An 18,851-nucleotide genomic window follows, 5' to 3' on the forward strand; every position below is an offset into this window, starting at 1 on the left:
TCTCCATGTCTTATCTGCCTCTCATCATTCTGTATTTGCTCATTGTAGTACATACTCTTAATTTTAAGCACTGTGGGTTCCTATGAGAGCATTCCTCCACTGAGATGGGTCTGTGAACTACCACAGACCACATCGGGGAACTCAGTAGCCATCAATGCTTTCAGAGGGCAACAGTTTCAAATGGAGAAATATAATCATACAATAATGGATGGAATGGTCCTCTGGAGGCATCTGTCCCATCCTCATTCCTTGTGTGGGGGACACTCAGTCAGCTCAGGATGTTTGAGCCAAGGCAAGGTTGGTTCCCAAGGATGGAGGCACCACCACCTCTCTGGGCCATGTACTGCCATCCCATTGTTCTGGAGCAGCTGTTTCCACCTGTCTCATCATAGGTCCCTGTGTTGCAGAAGTGCCTGTTGGCTCTGGTCCTTTCATTGGGCACCTCTGAGAAGGTTTGGTGCTGCATTCACTGTCTACCTCTCACACAGTGGAAGATACACCTAGGGCACTATTTGTTGTTTCTCTTCTAGGCTGAAGAAGACCATCTCCCTTGGTATCTCCTTACATGCCACATGCTCCAGTCTGGTGGCAGCCACTAGGCTGAAACCTGTCACCATTTATCTCATCGTGGAGAAACAAACTGGGCATAGTGCTCCAGATATAAACTTGGCAGTACCTGGCAGCAGGGAACACAGTCCTGACAATGATTTAAGAGACTTGCACTTCAGAATGACATATGGAGAAAGCAATTAAACCTGGGGTGCTGTGCCTATTACAACCATGATGTTTGATCATAAGACAATAACATACTCATAAGGGAGAGTGAGCTGCAAAACAAAGGAAGTCTGCTCAATAAATAGGATGTGTGCTCGTGCAGATAAGAAATACTGGGGGCCAGCAGCACTGTGGTAGGCAGTGGTCAGACTATGCACTGCAGCATCCATACCAGATGGGGACATTGCTGGCTTTGCAATATTGGCATCAAGCATCCTCCCCTCCTCGAGACAGCTGCTTCCAACCCTTTATCAAGAGATTTATTGTAATTATATTATTCAACTTTAGAAATTACAGATTGCTTTGCACTTAAGTCTTAATTTGAAATGAATGCTTTATATTTTTGATTATGAATTGTATATTGTAATTATGTACAAGCATTTTTGTTGCCATATAATAAATATGTATTTTCATATTTGGGGGTTTCAAAGGGAACATATTCCCACCCACCCCTCCATTTCCCAGACTACAAGGCAGCAATAAACCAGGAGTACTAATGAACTTGTCCCACAGTCAATGTGAGAGCTGAGGTTGTGAGCAGCCAATCACACACTGAGCCAGTTCCGTGATCAAAGCCCTTGGGTTAACCAGGGGACACTGGTTGCTATTTATAGCTGCTCTAGCTCACGTTTAAGCAGAGGCTTTAAAAATCTTGGAGGCAGGTTGGGTACCAATGTAGCTCTGTCCTGCACATGGTTCCCTGGACAGGAACTGTGCAAAGCCCAGCCATGCTGTTGCACAGGCTGGATCAGTCCTGGCTGCCAGGGAAGCCACAAGCAGCTTGGGTTAAGCAGTTAATCAAACAGTACTTGATTATTTAATTTGATTGAGCTAACTCTGCCCACTTCTTGGAGGACCTAAGCAAATTCCTTACTTGAGCAAACACCACCACAGGCACAACTCTAGAATCTGTGGGACCAAAGGCTTTAAAGTTTGTCCCAAAGCTGTCAAACAGCTCAAAACCAGCTCACATCAGCCACAATCTGAGGTGCATTAGGCATTATTAAGACTCCCAAGGAGAATCCACCCAACAGAGGGATGGGAACCAACCAGGCCTTGTGGAAGGCAAAGTGAGAAGATTGGACTTGAGTAATTTCTAGACTAAGCAATCAAAGAGAGCTGAGAAAGTTGCCAGGGTTTGAAGTGGGTCATTGCTCTGTGGGTCAGCCAACTTAGATACACAGCCCACTTCCAGGATGTGACAGCAACTTACTGTCTCTGGAATGTGCACTTGAGGAGATCCAAAGTGCTCTGAGTCTCAGATGATAAGGTTACAGCAACCAGCCTCAGAAAATAGTGTTTGGTGTTTTCTGGGTTGTTGCCTCATTGGGAGCCTGAATATCACAGAAGACTTTGTATTCTGAAGTAGCCCTTTGATGAACGGAAATAATTAGTGCAGAGTATTTGGTAGTGTCTGCAGTTTTTCAGCACTGCAAGCTTTGATGGAGTGGTACGGCACAAAATTGGACCAACGCAGTGGGGGTCAAAGTATTTTTGAAAAATTAGGAAAGATGGACTATTGTGGCACTTGGCTTTCGGGCCAAAACACCTAAGTTATCACTGCAGTTCTGGAGGTGAAAAAAAATCAAAACCTAGGGTATTTAGCTGCTATGCACTATTTCACCTCTTCTAGATTTCTTTCTCCTTTATTAGTAGTAGATAAGTCAGCAAATTTAATTCCCAACCTATTTATGGCAACTTTCAGAACCATAATATTTATTTTAACTTCATGATTTTCCTGCAGCCCCCAGATATTGCTGTTTTTTACAGTTTTGTTGGTGCCACTGAATTCAAATCACTGTAAGATGGTCTCCTATTTACAAAGCCAAAGACCTTCTCTTTCCCCACTTGTTGTGTCTGCACTATCTTGACTTGCTTTCCAGCACGTTAACACCTATTCAGGAATCAGTAGCATTCAGGGAAACTTGAGGGTTTGTCTTACTTTTGGGAGGAGGTTGCAATTTCTTTACTCTGGTTTTCAGCCACAGCAGGGTCCCAGTAGCTGCTGATGAAGGGAAACTGGGTAGATCACTAATAAGATATGAGCAAAGACTAGAGAAGGAGGAGAGCTGAAAGTGACAGATAAAAATGCTCACAGCCTTTGTGGGCTTGGGACATGACATGTGTCAGCACTGGAACACTGCTTCCTGTACCATTCAATGGCCTGACTCCCTCCTCCCCAACCAGAAACAAAGGCAGCCTCCCTATGAAGAGCTATCCTGCTTTCCAGATCCCATTAGAGTTATTCCTGCCCTGAGTCTGCCCCTTGTCTGCAGGCACATTTCCTAAATTCTGCTTCATGCAATCCAAGTTTAGAAGTCCTTGCTGTGGTGCAAAGTCGTTGTGCATAATCCTGTGAGGTGGAAATGAGATTAGCTGGATCTTGTAAGATCAGACAGAGAGAGAGAGCTGTCTCTGCAGGATCCTAAGTACTCAGGAGACGAGGCAGTACCAAGGTACCTGCAGACACTGGAGGCATTTGTATGCTCCAAAACTGGGATCTCAAGTGACCTACTTAGTAGCATATATTGGGCAACTTCAGAAGTACATGATGCCCAGAGAGGGGTAATTTTTCCTAGCAGTTAGTTTCTGCAAGAAGGAAACTTCAAGATTCTGGTTAATTGGGTAAAAATCCTTTAATAACTTCTGCCCACACAGGATTAGATGAAAACTTCCAAATAAAAAGACCAGGTTACACTTGAAAAACATTTTCAAGAATTGCAAAGGCTGATGGCTGGAGTAGCTTCAGCTGATCTTCCCCAGCACCCTAAGCTTTTGTCTTTACCACTGACATTGCCTTTGGCACTTGCTCAGGATACTGTTTAAAAGTCAGGCCTCTTGCTCCTGCTGATTTTCAGATTCTCTCTATAGTGAATACACAAAGATAGGCAGGTCCAGAAAGCAACGGATTCCATCTTTCATTGACACTAATCTTCAGATGAGACAAAATGCTTCATGGAGTGATGGACCAGCAGAGAGCCTGGATACTCAGACAGGCTCAGCTGAAGGATATGAACCCCTGAAAGAAGGTTAGGATCATACTTATCACCAAGAACTACATGCACTCATCAGCCTGGCTTTTTCTCTCCCAGCCTTCATCAGCATTCAAGTGGCCTTTCAGGCTTTCAGCCTCTTGCGCAAAGCCCTCTGTGTCCCCAAGCCTGGATACACATAAATTCCTAAGACAACTGCTCCACAAAATAAGGTTTGCAAACTTTGTAGGGTACCAAAGTTAAAATATATATTGCTTCACCATAACTTATGCATCTAGGGCAGGTTCAAGTTCAGCCAGTTGGATACCTTTATGGAATAAAAAGGGCAAGCTGTCAATGCAACTAGGCTGATTCAGCCTGCCTGAGAGGAGCTGAGCATCTCTCTGGATTTGCAATCACACCAGTGAATCCACTGTAACAGCCCAAATTTCTTTTCGTACTCTTGCCACTCCAGTCAAGCCCTTGCTGTCTCTCTCCTGCAGGAGCACATGGGCAATTTGGAGGATTTGAAGTTTTAGTCCAAGCTGTATCTTTATGCTCCTTTCTTCCTTCTGTTTACAGCCTTTTTTTTTTTTTACACATAGTATCTGCACAACCAGGTACTCCCGAGTTCAAACAAACAGCAGAAGGCTCTGCAACAGCTGAAGCATAACAAAGAAAAGTTTCTGGGAGGTCAAGCCAGACATTTCCATAGTGCATGTTCACTAGAGGAAGGGAAGCTCTTACGAAAAAAAAGGTAAGGATGGGTACACAGTTGTTGCACCACTTTATGCAATCTTGGGACAGGCAACCAACCTCCATTCTATTGCTATGAGTTTTCCAGAACCTCACTGATGGGAATGAATTCTGTAGACTGCAGGAAGGCAAGGTCCTTGAGCAGCTCTCTGAAAAGAACACTTTATATGTTGAAAAAGGAGGTACCATTCTCTTCCTTCAGGGACTCACCCTCTCTTGGGTCCCAATCTCTTGGGAAAAGATTTTTTTAACTTGGTACCCAGCCTCACCTTAGCACTGATACAACATTTTCAACAAGCACATTGTATGCCAGGTCAAGGACTCCTCTCTTTGTTGTTCCTGTCTGCCTGTCATTTGGGTTTCTCTACTGTCATTTGTCTCCTTGTGCTGCCTTTTGAGCTCTTCCTTTTCTGAAATCCCATTCCTCTTTTTCTCTCTAAGTAGCAGATTTCCTTAAAGCATTTGTTGGGGCTAATTTTCCTTCATTCATTCCCCCATAATTTCCCTTTCTTTGCAATGGTTTTAAAGGTTTTTTCTTGTTGGGCATTTTGATATTAAGAACCATAGTTTTGTCTATAGCACATGGTACCAGGCCAGGCTTTGTATCTGACCCCAAACCATCTTTGCTGTGCATATTGGCCTGGAAGGGCAGGTGCCATGGTCTTCAGTGGGCAGAGTACACATTCCTTGGGGTGTTTGACCATGGGTGCACACAAGATCCAAAGGGAGCCATGCCAAGATAAATACTCCACTTCAGGCCTACAGCCAGTATATTGAAGCAACTCCTAATTTCTGGACAGGAGAAGCAGTGGGGCCTCTGCCCTGGAGCACAGCTCCCCAAAACACAGTCAAGAGCCTTAGCCAAGAGTGGGACTTCCTTTGATACTGGAACACATTGAATGCTTTCTGCTTAATTGCCTGAGACAGATACAGGAGTTCGAGACCTATGGAAAAAAAAAGGGGAATCTCAACACCCAATGGGTGACTTCTCAAGTCTGTCCTTTGGTGAAGCTGTGCTTGCTGTGACACTAGAGAAGCCAGACTGAGGCCTGGGAGCAAAAGGAGCTCCCAAACAACACATCAGGCTTCAGCACACACTTACAGATGATGGTGAGAGTTACCAAGTTGATGGTGAGGGAATCCATGTTTCCTACAGCTTTCTGTCACGTTAGCCATAGCTGGAAAAAATCAGTGCTGGCTGGCCAGCAAGAGCAGACAGTGATAGGTGGCTGCTGGCCAGCTGGTCTCTGCAGCCAAGCCCTGCTCTGCTTTTGGTCAGCAAGGATGCTCACTGGGTCTCTCCTCATCAGCTGTTTCTCATGAAACCTAAAAGGGGTGGGAAGAGATTGCTGATTTGGGAGAGGGCATGAGATATGGGATGGGGTGCCCCATGGCAGCAGCCCCTGAATAACTCCCTATTACATCAGCCACTCCACTGGTTTAAAGCCCTCGCCCTTGAGCCTTGTCCCTGCAGCCTGATGTAGTGTGGACACATTGCACAACACTCTTGGCCCCTCTCCCCTTTCCTGTCTGGGCTCCCCACTGCCCGGCTGCTGGGAAGCTGAGCTGTCGCAGCAGCCTGCAGATTCCTAACATGGAGGAGAAGATGCTCCATCCACGCATGTCTCCAGCAGGGCACTGAGGAGATGGCAAGACCAGGAAGGGTCCCCAACGACCTACTCAAGCCTGCTAGTAGAGTGGCTCTTGAGGGAACATGGCAGGGGAAGGAGGGCCCCTCTGGTGAGTAGGAGAATCTTAGCCTCTCCTCAGGCAGCAAACCAGGAAAGCTGCATCCAAGAGGTGCAGGAGTCATCATGTCCTGTACCAGAATGTGCTGGGGTAAATACCCTTTGAATGAGGAAGAAAAGCCAAGTGAGATATGATGGGAGAGCGAGAGCCTCTTTCCAGAGCTGTCTGTCATGGATGGGACTAGTTCTACAACACTCCCCCAGAAAGAAGCAACGTGTAGCCTCTTCCTCATGCCAGGGAGCAAGCTCTTCTCATCTCTCTGCAAAGCAGCAGGGGTGTGGGGAAAGCTGTGGGGAAATCACAAAGATCACTGCATAAGGCCTAGCACTGAGCTAAATATAGCCACTATCTCAGCTTCCCAGAGATAAGAGTCTGTGTCCACAGTCTGCCACAATGCCCTGCCCAGACATCCACCTACCTTTGATTCGGGGCAAACACCGAGCCACAGTTGTGCAACACCCTGCCCTGCTCACAGCAAACGTGGGCAGAAATGCACCTTGAGCCACCTCATGTGCATTCTATACCTGGTGCTGTGGGCTGGCTGGGCAAAGCCCGCACAGCAGAGAAGTGAACCAGCATCTCCCTTGGCACCTCCATGGTGCCGAGCTGCCAGCAATCATAGTGACAAGTGTGAGTCAGGTCAGGGCTTCCATAAGTTTTGGGGCTCATCCCATTAAGTCCACCACTTCCATCCAAACCTCTCTGCACCAGTGATGCTGAGCCAGGGTGCAGTGGCTCTGCCTGGAGAAGGGGAGGCAGCACTGGAGGGGGGTCCATGGGCCATGGCCACCTTATCCCATTTGTGTCTCCTGGGAAAATCTGAACATGGGTCCTTTTATTTCTACTGTAAACCCTGTCATTAAGTAACACATGCTAAAATCCCACCATACACTCAGCACCTGAAAAATTACTGTAAATCTGCAATATTCCTGCAATGGGTACATCTTTCAGCTCTCTCTCCCCAACTTTAAATACTACCATTGCTTTTATCAAAAAAGAATTCATGAAACAAAAAAAACCATTTTTTTCCCCCAACAAAACCCTTTTGCCTTGCAGAGCAATAAGTTTATTAAATGGCAGCTTCCAGCAGGAAGTCTCCAGCTTTAACAATAGCTGTCTGTGTTTCCACAAGTTAATGATAAACAAATGTTGACACTTCAATCCTGCTTTTCTGGTTTGTAAGGAAGGTGAGAGAGAGCAGAATTGCTTGCAGCTGTGCAGTTAGAGGCCAGATGTGGCACAAAAAGTATCTCCACTGCTACCATGGGGAGAATGCAAATGCACCATCCCTGCCTTCCAGTAGGCTTTACACCCTCTGCTGCTTTCCCATGGAGGCAGCATTTGTCCACAGAGCCACTCCCCTGACAGGGAGGCCAGCTCCATGCACACTTTCCAAATTATTGAAGACTGGGCTCTGTGCTGACATGGACTCAGGAGCAGCCCAAAGGAGCAGAAATGGGAACTGGAGGTGGGAGGACACTTGGGAAGACCCCTTGGCCCAGCTGGCCCTGCAAAGCGATCTATGACAGAACATCAACTCACCTGGCAGATGTTTTCAGGATGCTGGAAACACCTTTCCAGTTCTGCACATATGATGGATAGAGATTCCCATGGAGCTGATCTCTTTGCCAGCCAGGCAGTTGTTGGTGTCTTTTTCCTCATAGATGGAAGCCACCTCTACAAAAAAAAAAGGCATTTTTCTTCCACTGCGCATCATAAATCTTGTCTGGAAAGCAGATTTTTGAGTATTCTCTGGGGATTTCTCCCCAGGGCCACTACAGCCCTGGCACTGTGGCCACAAGATATAAATGTGAGAGTTACCCTCCTCCCCACCTGGCCCTGAGCACCCAAACACCCTGGTCCAGCTCAGACAGGTAGATTGGTGCCCCAAAAAGGCTTTCCTCAAGAGTACATTCCTGTTGGTTTAGCTGCTTACTTGTGGCACGTGGAAAGCCTACTCTGCCCTTCTCAATTTTGGCCCCTCAATTCAGGAAGGACACTGAGGTGCTGGAGTGGGTCCAGAGAAGGGCAACAAGGCAAGTGATGGGTCTGGAACACAAGTTCTTTGAGGAACGGCTGAGGGAGCTGGGGTGTTTAGTCCAGAGAAAAGAAGGCTCAGGGGAGATCTTAATCACTGTCTACAAATACCTGAAAGGAGCCTCTTCTCTCAGGTAACCAGTGACAGGACAAGAGGATATAGTCTTAAGCTGCAGCAGTAGAGGTTTAGGTTAGACATTAGAAGGAATTTATTCACAGAAAGAGTGGTTAGACATCGGAATGGGCTGCCCAGGGCATTGGTGGAGTCACCCTCCCCAAGGTGTTTAAGGAAAGACTGGACCTGGCATTTAGTGGTATGGTTTAGTTGACATTATGGTGTTCAGTCACAGGTTGGACTCGATCTCAGAGGTCTTTTCCAACCAAATTGGTTCTGTGATTCTGGACACACAAGGGACAGCAACCTGGAGCAGGTACCGACGGACAGTGAGGGACTAGGGGTAGCCGACGCCTGACACTGAGCTTGTCACTTCTACCACAACGAGGTCGTCCAGCCGCAGATGGAGTGGCGGGGCTGCTCGGCGAGGTTCCCCCACGCGGGAACCCCGACGCTGCTCAGGGAACTCCCCCGATAGGAGGGACCCTCATCCCTTGCACAGCCCCTCAGAACCCGCTGGCCAACGCGGCCCCGCCCAACGGACCGGGCCCGCCCACTCGTGTGCCGGGCGCCCTCGCTCGGAGCGTACTGATTGGCTGCAGCTCAACGGGGCGAGGCCGGGCGCCCTTAAGAGGCCGTCCCGGGTACCGGCGCGGCGTGAGGCAGTGCTGTCGGATCGGCCTCATGCATTGCACCAGGTACGGGCGCGCCAGCCTCGTCCGCCGCGGCTTTCGGCCCTGACGTTGCTCGTCCCCTTCCCCTGCTCGGATTTGCAGCCTCGTCGTGTGTGCGGGGGCGATTCTGGGGCTCCCCGCCGCGGTGCTGTTCCTGGAGGAAAACGGGCTCCTGCGGCTTGGCTCCTTCAGCCATTCGGCTGAGCTGGGAGCGGTAGCCCCGGGGCGTCGGCGCTGCCCCTCTGTGGGGCTCTCTTCTGGTGCCTCTCCCGGGTTTGGGCGGCGCGGCTTGGCTGATGTTGCGGAGGGGGCGGGCCGTAACGAGTGAACACCGCCCAGGCAGGCGCCGGTGGTAAGCGGGCTGCGCCCGCGGGGCAGTCCGGCCTGACCTGGATCCGGGAGGAGGACGGGGTGCGGAGTGTTCGAGCGCTGCTTCAGCCTTGTCACGGCTGCGAACTTTAGCTCGGCAAGTGCTCTATGCCCAGCCCTGTGCAAGGGGTCACCTGTCCCCAGGTAGCGTGGGAAGCAGAGCGGAGGTAGCCGACGGGGTTCGACAATGGAGGTGTAAGTAATTCCTTGGCTCTGGCTTAATTCTCATTTGTAGAATGACAGGAGGGAGGAATGTGTGGCGACAGACATCCTTTTCTGGAGAGGGTAAAGTTTTCGGAAGAAGTCCGGAGGCAGGGTCAAGTTTGTTCTCCTTTTAAGGGATGAGGGAAAGAAATTGGCCCTGTACCTGCATTGGGCTCCCTGCCTTGCACTTTTTACTTCCTGGGGCTTAATTTCCTGAATAAGCTCTCAAAACTGTATTCCCGCTTCCACCTTCAAAGCACCTGCAGTTCAAGGCAAACCTCCTCAGCCCCCAAAGGGGAAACCTGTCTCTGGCTGAGAGCTGGGCATCAGTAGACTCTCCAGTGCAGAAAAAGTCGTCTGGGATATCAAATGAGCTAGCTGTTCATAAAACCACAGGGCTCATCTCATGCTCAAAGTTGGTTATGAAAAGCTCTTGCTACAGTTTTTACCTTGGAAAAAAGCTCCAAGTTAGGCAGCTGGGTATTTTATGCCTCTGCATTTTAAAACTAAATAACCAAGGCTTACTATGAAACTTGACTTCCCAGAAATTACAGGAATTCAGCTGAATAAATTTTCCTGAGAAAAGATGCAATGCAGATGAAACTGACCCAAGTAAGAGAGGAAGCATTGGAAGCAGCATTAATTTAAAGGAGGAAATTACCTGTATGAAGTGTATATGAACAAAAACTTGGCAAAACCAGGTAGAGATGAGCAGAATAGCATTAGCAGACAGGTGGATCTGAGGTGTCTGTCTTGTGCAGCTACCCTTGAGCTGAAATGAGGCACTGCAGAAGGAGTTGGCTGGTGGGTGTGTTGAGATGCAAGCCTTCACACATGTGCTCTGAATAAACAGATACCCTTGCTGAATGGATGCTGTGAAAGCCTGTTCAGAGCTGCTGTGTTGGTGTTACAGAGTGGGGAGTTAAAGTACTGAACTAGAGTGTGGCTCTTACTTTTTCTTGGCACAGGAGCTGCAGTCAAGTACTAGAGCTGGCTGTCCATGGCTTTGGCAGCCTGAACTCTGCTGCCAGTGGTCACTGCTACTGCTGCCTCATCCCTCTCTGTGTGGTGGGAGCAGCTTTGGACCTTGGCCTGCAGCCAAGGAGGATATTTATTAAGGGAATACTCTGTGTTTAAAGTCAGCTGCAATACAGTTGACTTAAGAGGGATGTGTGATAAATCCATCCAGTGGTATATCCAGAGCCAGGCCAAAGACAGTCTGCTAAAAGCATCCATCTAAATGTCAGTGTAAGGGCAGGAGCAATAGGTGCAGTGTTCTGGGAGCTGCCTGGCTGCAGAGTCAACTCCAGGGCTACATCTGGCAAAGTGCCCTACAATGGATACATGGAGAGATAGTGCTGCATCCCTGGAGGAATGGGCTGAGTCCTGGAGGAGGGGCACATGGCCTGTGCTTTTTGCGAGCAGGCTTGCTTCCAAAGCCTCAGTGAACCTCAATTAGGTGAGTTGTGTTTGGCAGAGCTCTGTGGCTGTATGGATGTTTTCCAGGGGCTTAGCACAAACCCTATGGAGGCTTGAAGTGCAGACTCTTCTGGAGGCAAAACTGGCTGATGTGCCTTCTGAGCTGATGTTTGTTTTAAAGTAGAGTAGAGGGAAGAAAGCTCCAGAGCAGTGTTGGCTAAGCCTGTGCCCTGCTGCTGTGTCAGACTGTTGCTACCTTTACAATACTACTTAATGGCACTTTGGATAGAGCAGTTCTGGGGGACAGTGATGAGCAAAGTGTGTAATTCAACTGAATGAGTGCTTTTTGGCTGATATCTGGTGCTTTATGAAATGTGAAGTCAATTGTGTATGGCAGCTTGTGACAAACTGAGTTCCTATTCCTACAAAAGCCTGTTAAGCCCTGGGGAGAATCTCTCCTGGAGGGAGGAAAGCACAGAAGGAACACTGCTTTACGGAGTACTGAAATTTGATAATCTGGAGGTTTTGTGAGCATTGGCAGGACTGAGCTATGGGCTTTGCTTTGGATTGCAAATGCTCTGGAGCCTGCTATTGCTAGCTTAGTAGGACAGTGTCTTCGTATGTGCCTTCAAAGGAAAACTCTGTCCCTGTAGCAGTTGGAAGAAGTGTTCAAGGCTCTGGTCCTGCCTCTTCTGCAGTGTGTTTCTCCTCATGTCTGTAAATCACCCCATGCAAGTACCTGCCTTTAATTAAGAAGCAAGCTTATTTGAGATGGCTGGGGGAAATTATATTTCAACTGTCTGACAAAATTTGTATTAAAGTGCTTTTCTGGCATCAACTGACCCTTCTTCTCGTCTTCCAGAGTATTAGACTATTTCCCTCACAAGCAAGCAATGGCTGTGGACGTTGCGATGCAGCTGTACCTGTGCTCCTCTCCCTTGCGAAGAGAGAAGTGTGCCTGCAAAATTACTCCAAAGCCAAGCAAGCCACTGAGGCCCTGCATCCAGCTGAGCAGCAAGACTGCACTGCATGGACCAGAAGAGGCAGCAAACTCCTTCATGCACAACAAAGCAAAGAAGAGGGTGTCATTTGCAGATAGCAGAGGCTTTGCTCTGACAATGGTGAAGGTATTCTCAGAGTTTGAAGATCCTCTAGATCTTCCTTTCAACATCACAGAGCTGATAGACAACATTGTGGGTCTGACAACAGTGGAGAAGGACAGCTTTGTCCTGGATTTTGTTCAGCCCTCTGTAGACTACCTGGACTTCAGAAACCGCCTCCAGACAGACTGTGTCTGTTTGGAAAACTGTACCCTAAAGGAGAAATCTATTGTGGGAACAGTGAAGGTGAAGAACCTTGCTTTTGAAAAGACAGTGAAGATCCGGATGACGTTTGACACATGGAAAAGCTTTGTAGATCACCCATGTCAGTATGTCAAGGATACGTATGGAGGGTCAGATCAGGACACGTTTTCCTTTGACATCAGCTTGCCTGAGGGAATTCAATCACATGAAAGAGTTGAGTTTGCCATTTCCTTTGAGTGCAATGGGAGGGTGTTCTGGGACAACAACAGGGGCACAAATTACAGGATCATATGGTCAGAACTGAAGTCTGCCCAGGAAGCTGCCCGTCCCGCACAGACTCCTGACTTTGGCAGTGCATTTGACTGCTTTGGGAGCCCTCGGTGCTCCTATGGCCTCTTTCCTGAGTGGCCCAGTTATTCAGGCTATGAGAAACTTGGGCCCTACTATTGACCCAAGGACAAAGGCCAGGCTGACTAACTGTTGCTGGTGTGTCTGTAGGCCTTGGGACTAGTCTGAACACAGGTATATGAATAGGTGGAAGAAGTATGGCTCTGTGTAGCTTAGCATAAGCTTCCCAGCAAAACCAAATGTGCAGTGTGGCAGGGGGCTTATAGTCAGAGAAGCCAATCTGGCTCTCCATATGATCAGAGGACCAGGGACCACTCATGTCTTTTCAGCACTTCTTCTTCCTCTTCAGTAAAGATGCCAGTGTTCAGGGAAACACTACAGTGCTTATATTGCCTGTTCAAGGCACCTGTGTAGTGGTGGCTGCTTTGTATTGCCTGCCTAGTATTAAAAGGCTCTTTCAAAATGTCCTAGTATTATATTGTTAGTGGTCTCTACTACAGCTGCTGGGTTCTCCTTGCAAAGCCAGGCTGTGCCTGTCAGGAAGTAGTGTGGTTGGATTGCCAGGAATGGATTCCTATCTTTGCACATATCCTTGTAGTGAGGCCCTTCCTAATGGAGGCAGAAAGCATGTTTTGGGAGTGAAATGCAATGTGATGACAGGAAGTGTGGCCCTACAGCCTGCTGTATTAGGAGATATGCCTGTAGGAGAGGATCAGATTTGATATGCTCAATTACTGATTGTTACATCAGATGAGCTTGAAAATCTCTCATACCACTGGTGTTAGCAAAAACAGAGATAGCTGTAGCTGTGTGGTGCTTGTAACACAGCTGTGGGTTGACATACTTGACTGTCTTCTTCAAAACCTTCTTGTTTCTTTAATCACGAGTGATCAATGATGCTTTTTCTCCCCTTGATGGATGTCTGAAGTTGGCTGTGATGGACTCTGAAAATGTTTCATTCTCTTGTGGACTGTAAACCAGAGTTTTGTGCCCAGGGTCCTGTGCAGGAGACTCTGCTCAGGTGTTACAGGAGCTAAACACAAACGGACCCCATGGCTGTCTATGCTGTGTCCTATACAGGAAGGTGGCTGTTGCTTACCTACTGTGGTGGAAGTGCCTTGACTGAGAAGTGTGGTATGTGCAATCCCAGCAATGTTGTGGGATGAATAGGCTTTAGAACTGATGTTGCTTTTAAGATCTGGTAATGGTTTGTTACTCTGTGCCACTGATTGCTTGACAGATAAAGGCATAGCACTGCTTGCATGTAAGGGCACTGTGGCTGTTCTGGATGAATGTGCTGGGATTCCCTCACTGCTGAAGCAGTATCTGCCAGTTTGACCTGCAGATGCCCAGACTTTGCATCTCTGACCATAAAAAGTGGCTCATCCCATCTATGTAAAGAACTAGCTGTGAGGAGAGTGAGATGTGGGGTTATCCTGACAGCAGCCCTGCATGTGAGACAAATCACAGATGTGAGCCATCCTGCAACTGAAGAGGTGGCTTGTCTTCTGGATGTGTGCTGAGGTGGTGAGCTTGGCAGTGCCAAACAGCCTCACAGACCTTCTTGGGTGCTAATTGAGCAGAATAACTTAATCCCTCAGCTCAAAGAGAGAGTGCTGAACAGTTTGTAGAAATAGAGGTCAAGGGAATACTACTTTTTCTAGTGCATAAGCTTTACATAATTTTGAGTGCCTCTAGTAGCCTGTGGATGTGCTGGAGAGAAGCAACAGGCTAGACACTTTGTTAACATAGCTTTTAATTCTGGAGACTACTGTATAAATACTTAGAAGCTGTTTTACTCTTAACGTAGAAGGGATACTCAGATCACTCTTGGATATCAAAAGGGACAGGAGCTTGAAGGAAGAATAGCTGGCTTTCAACTGCTGCTTTTTCAAAATATGGAATCAGTATACGTCTTCAGTGTGCCTGATCACTTAGTCAAGGTGGTGAATCTACTTGCTAGCCCAAAGCTCATCAGGTTTGGTTCCTCTGTTCAAACAGCTTCCCAAGTCAGCCCTTAGAGCCTGCATTTGGTCTCTCTGGAAGGGACTGTTGCCTAGCTTGGCTTGATTTTAAACTTAAAGCAAGTTTGAATCACACTGATGTTTTTTATTTATTTGGTGTATGGTGTTGATGTTGTAAGACACTGACTGTAGAAAACTAGTGTTCTCCTGGCACCTTCTTGTGCCTATGGAGAGCTGTTTGTGAGCCAAAACAAAGCATGTGGGTCTGGGGTGCTGTGGATGGTGATATCTCCTTACAGGCTTGTTTTCAGGCTGTCTGTTGGGTGTACTTAGGGAGGAACATGGAAGATGATATAGAAGAGCAGTGCCATAAGTAAAAGCTAGGTTGGGAACCGACTATTTGATCAATAGCAGTTTAAAAATACTATTTGTGGCCTTTCCCTTTTTTCATTCCCAGTGTGAACATAGAAGTGAGGGGGTTCCTCTCTTTGCTCTATGCCTGGAAGTGCCTTGTAGGATGTTTTGCATGTTTGTTTTTAAAAGATATTTTTGTACACAACATTCAAGTGGGAAATGCACTTTATAATTGCCATGTAATTACGCTCTTAAAAATTTGGCTGTTTTTATCTAATTGTTAAAATAAAGGTGGAACAAAATGTTGGCTGTGGATCTTATTTAAGCACCCATGAGGCTGGGGAGGCGATTTGGACATGGATCCAGCTTTCTGTAAGTGGGCATTGGTAGGGAGAAGCACACATCCACTCTGAATTCTGCTGTCCGAAACAGGAAAGAGCTGCCTATTTCTGCTGCCTTCCTATCAACACAAATGCTTTCATTGCCTCTGCAGTCCTGGAATGGGAGGAGTCTCGATCCCTTCCTCTGTGCTCCTAGGTTTCTCCACTAATCACTGTGTTCCCGAAGTACTCTTCACTCTTTTTCTTGCTTGCAGTGCTAGGAACAGCCTTTTCGGGTTTCTCAGCTTTTGTTTTGAGACAATGTCTGTTCTCCCCTTCCCCCCCGCCCCGTGCTTGATCTGGGATTAGTGCTTTACTCTCTGTGTACTGGGCTGTGATGGATGCTTGCAGAAGAGGGGGCAGGCTCTTTTCTAATACCAGGATCAAGTGAAAGTTAGACCCTTCTTTATGTCCAAGCAATTATCTGTTGTCGCTACAATAAGAAGCACTAGCAGGAAATATTCCCTTTGCAGAAAGGAAACAGCTGGTGTAAATGCCAGCCAGGGCCAGCTTTGGCATTTGACCTGGCTTTCAGGACAAAGATTGAACCTCGGTGATGCTATGAAGGTGTTTTATTTCAAACAACTACTGAGTTGGGTGAGATTTGCTGCTTACAGATAAAGTAAGATGTAAAGCTGTGGGGGAAGAGGAGGAAGAAGTGTTTGTCTTGGTTTGTACTGGTTTGAGTGGCTCTGTAGGCAGTGCTTCCCATCTTAGTGCAAAGCTTTGCAGAGAGTGAGCTTGGCCTTTCTCTATACAGTGATAAAACTGAATACCTTCTGACTGTGGCTCCTTCCAAGTCTCCTGCTGTCATAAGATGACTTTTTAACCATTGCGGTTCTTTTAATCAAACATGTAATACAGGTCTCTTTTAAAAAGGTAATTGGATTGTTTTTCTGGCTGCATTAAAAAAAAAAAAAAAAGGTATTTGTACCCCGCCTCAGGTGATTGGGGTGACTTGGCCAGGGCTATTTTCACATCTGAATGCTGGCCCAAGCTCGTGAATGAAAAGATTGCAGCCAGACATTTCCTGTAAAAGCTTTGGGGCTTGAAACCCCCATGTGAGGACAGTTTTAGTTTAGGACGTAAGAGAAGTCCAAGCCATCTAGGGTACTTGAGGAGATGGTGCAACACTAGAAGGGCCAAGAGAACTCAGCTCTGGGGTTTCTCCCTGATGCCCAGGTGTTATATGTTAGATGATACAGACACTGCAATTGCTGCATTCATAAAGCCCTTGACAGGTGACAGGTGTGATTGTATACTTGCTGGTTAACATACAAAGATTTCTTAGAATGCTCATGCCATTGCACCCCTTCTCCCAACCACTCTTCTCTGAAGTTCCCAAGCCTCTGTATCCTGAGGGATTTGGGGGATTTCCCTTTGACAATCTCCTGTTGGCCTGGGGATGCTGTCCTACAGGGGAGCAGCTCTGCTGAACCACTGCTGTCACAGCAGCCTCTAGAACACACTGGATTGCAGGTCTTGGGTACAGTGGCAAAGGCAGGATGTAGGCTCCCTGCACCTGCATCCAGGCAGAGCAGGATCCAAAATGTTGTATGAGCATCCCACATTCTTGCTTCAGATGTTTGCCAGGGGGACCCATGTGGAGATGCTCTGGGGAAAAACTGCCCAGAATGAGATCATACGCAGAGGGACATGTCTCTTCCGAGTCATGGGAGTGTAAATGTGTCCAGATGGTACTTTGCTGCTGGACCAAACTTTTCCTTGATTTTAAATGTACCTCTTAGAGGCACTTGCAGTGGAGAGTGATCTGTGGAATATGTGTCTGCCTTGAAACTGGAGGGTAGCGTAAGAGGGGAGAAAACTAGGGTATGTCATTTCTCAACAGCAGTTGACTGTTCTTCAGTTTCCTTTCCACAAAGCAGCAGCAAATGAACCTAAGAGACTGTGTCTTTGGGGGAAAGTCTCTTGATCACATGGCAAGGGATAAACGGGGCTTATGTTCCAGCATGTCCCATGGGGTTCCCTGTTGCTCTGTAGTGTCTCCCTTGCTCGGACACTACTCTTTTCTCTCTTACACACCATGATGCTGTTTCCAGTATAGCCATCACCAGACTCAAGCATCAGCTTGATTTCACAATGTCTTCCACAAGCTTATGTGTGGTCACAGAGGGCAAGAAGGGCACTTGTGAGTAGCGTTAGAAGGCTATGTGAGGACACAGCTCTCAGCAGCACCAAGAACACCCTGTACCCCTGGGAACAGCACAGAGCTTTGCCAAAAAGCCAGCAGCATGGGGCTGGGTTGTGATGCTCCCAAATTCCCCTGGTGTTTCCACAGATGTTCCTACTGGGCAGTTCAGCTGGCTCTATTATTATTGCAATAAACCATATTTATGTCCTTGGGGATTTTTTTTGGATGGAACTAAGCTTCAAACCAGCTGCTCTGACCCAGCAAGGTTCTGCTGCTCTCCCTCGCCTGTCTTTATCCTTCCCCCTTGGAGGGGGTACCCTGCCGAACAGTTAGCTGTCTTTAAAGACTGGTTATTGACATTTACACGAGGCTTAAATAAATAAAAAGAGTGTTTTTGTGGAAAAATAATTGCAGCTGGTCTGTTCCTTTGTTGCAGATAAGTCAGACCAGTCACCAGTTTAAATACTTTAGCTCCTGGAATAGAATATAGGCAAGCCTTTCCAGCCACTGCATTAGTCACAGATGTCTTCTCTGCTCTGATGCTTCTATGCAGTCTCAGGAGGATGGAATGCTCAAACTCCATAACTCAGGAGAAATATCTTTATAAGGTGTAAGAAGAGGGTGAAACATGCATAAATGCTTTTATAGTTTCCATTATTTCTGGTGTGGGAATCTTGTTGAGATCATGGTGATGTCTTCTACCTAATGAATCCTTGACAGGCTCAAGTGGGAGGAAGTCTCTAATATGCCTGCTCCAAGCAAAACCACTCACACAGCTAACTGAGGTCACTCAAGGCCTCATCTATGTCGATGAACTCAATGATAGAGATGCCACCACATCTCTGCCTTGTCCAAGGGCTGCACTGCTCTCCTAGGGGAAAAGCCATGGTCCTCAGGAATCAAAGGACTTTACACAATGTTGTATGTAGTCTTGTCAAAGCACCTGCTTTCTTCCAGCTCCTGGCCAGATTCAGGACACACCAATGTAGGGATATGAGGTAAGCAGCCACAGGACAAAAATATTTCAGAGCTGTCGAGTCCTAATATGTGTAGTTTGGAGCAAGGGAGCAGCTGCCATATGCATACAGCAGGGTACTTGCCATCCTCCACGGCATCCTGCAGTAAAAGGTAGAGCCATATTCCCAATACGGTTGCTGGAAAAAAACCCACTGTCAGGAGTCAAAGGCCTAAATTGACCTACAGCCCACCTTCCAATCTGAGCAAAACAGAGCCCACTATCCCTCCCAATATTCGATATTTAGCAATTGGGGAACTCATGA

At 47.3% G+C, this 18,851-nt stretch overlaps 2 protein-coding genes across 8 annotated transcripts in view; one reads left to right on the forward strand and one right to left on the reverse strand.

Annotated features, from left to right (window-relative positions):
* MFHAS1 (multifunctional ROCO family signaling regulator 1) overlaps positions 1-18,851 on the reverse strand; it is a 105,861-nt gene that overhangs the window by 14,735 nt on the left and 72,275 nt on the right. For all 6 annotated transcript variants that reach the window (XR_015803228.1, XR_015803233.1, XR_015803232.1 and 3 more), the window contains one exon: positions 7,794-7,928. The gene's annotated coding sequence lies outside the window, so the exon portion shown is untranslated. The remainder of the gene's footprint in view (positions 1-7,793; positions 7,929-18,851) is intronic.
* PPP1R3B (protein phosphatase 1 regulatory subunit 3B) lies at positions 9,031-15,341 on the forward strand. 2 transcript variants are annotated; one of them, XM_014888282.2, is made up of 2 exons: positions 9,031-9,101; positions 11,932-15,341. In XM_014888282.2, the coding sequence occupies exons 1-2, from the start codon at positions 9,088-9,090 to the stop codon at positions 12,821-12,823; spliced, it is 906 nt and encodes a 301-aa protein (XP_014743768.2). In that variant the 5' UTR covers positions 9,031-9,087; the 3' UTR covers positions 12,824-15,341. The 2 variants fall into 2 exon arrangements, with proteins under 2 accessions (XP_014743768.2, XP_014743769.2); XM_014888283.2 differs by lacking the exon at positions 9,031-9,101 and adding an exon at positions 9,485-9,641.

This window comes from Sturnus vulgaris, chromosome 4 (genome assembly GCF_052056855.1).
Source record: "Sturnus vulgaris isolate bStuVul1 chromosome 4, bStuVul1.hap1, whole genome shotgun sequence".
In the NCBI taxonomy this organism is placed as follows: Eukaryota; Metazoa; Chordata; class Aves; order Passeriformes; family Sturnidae; genus Sturnus; species Sturnus vulgaris.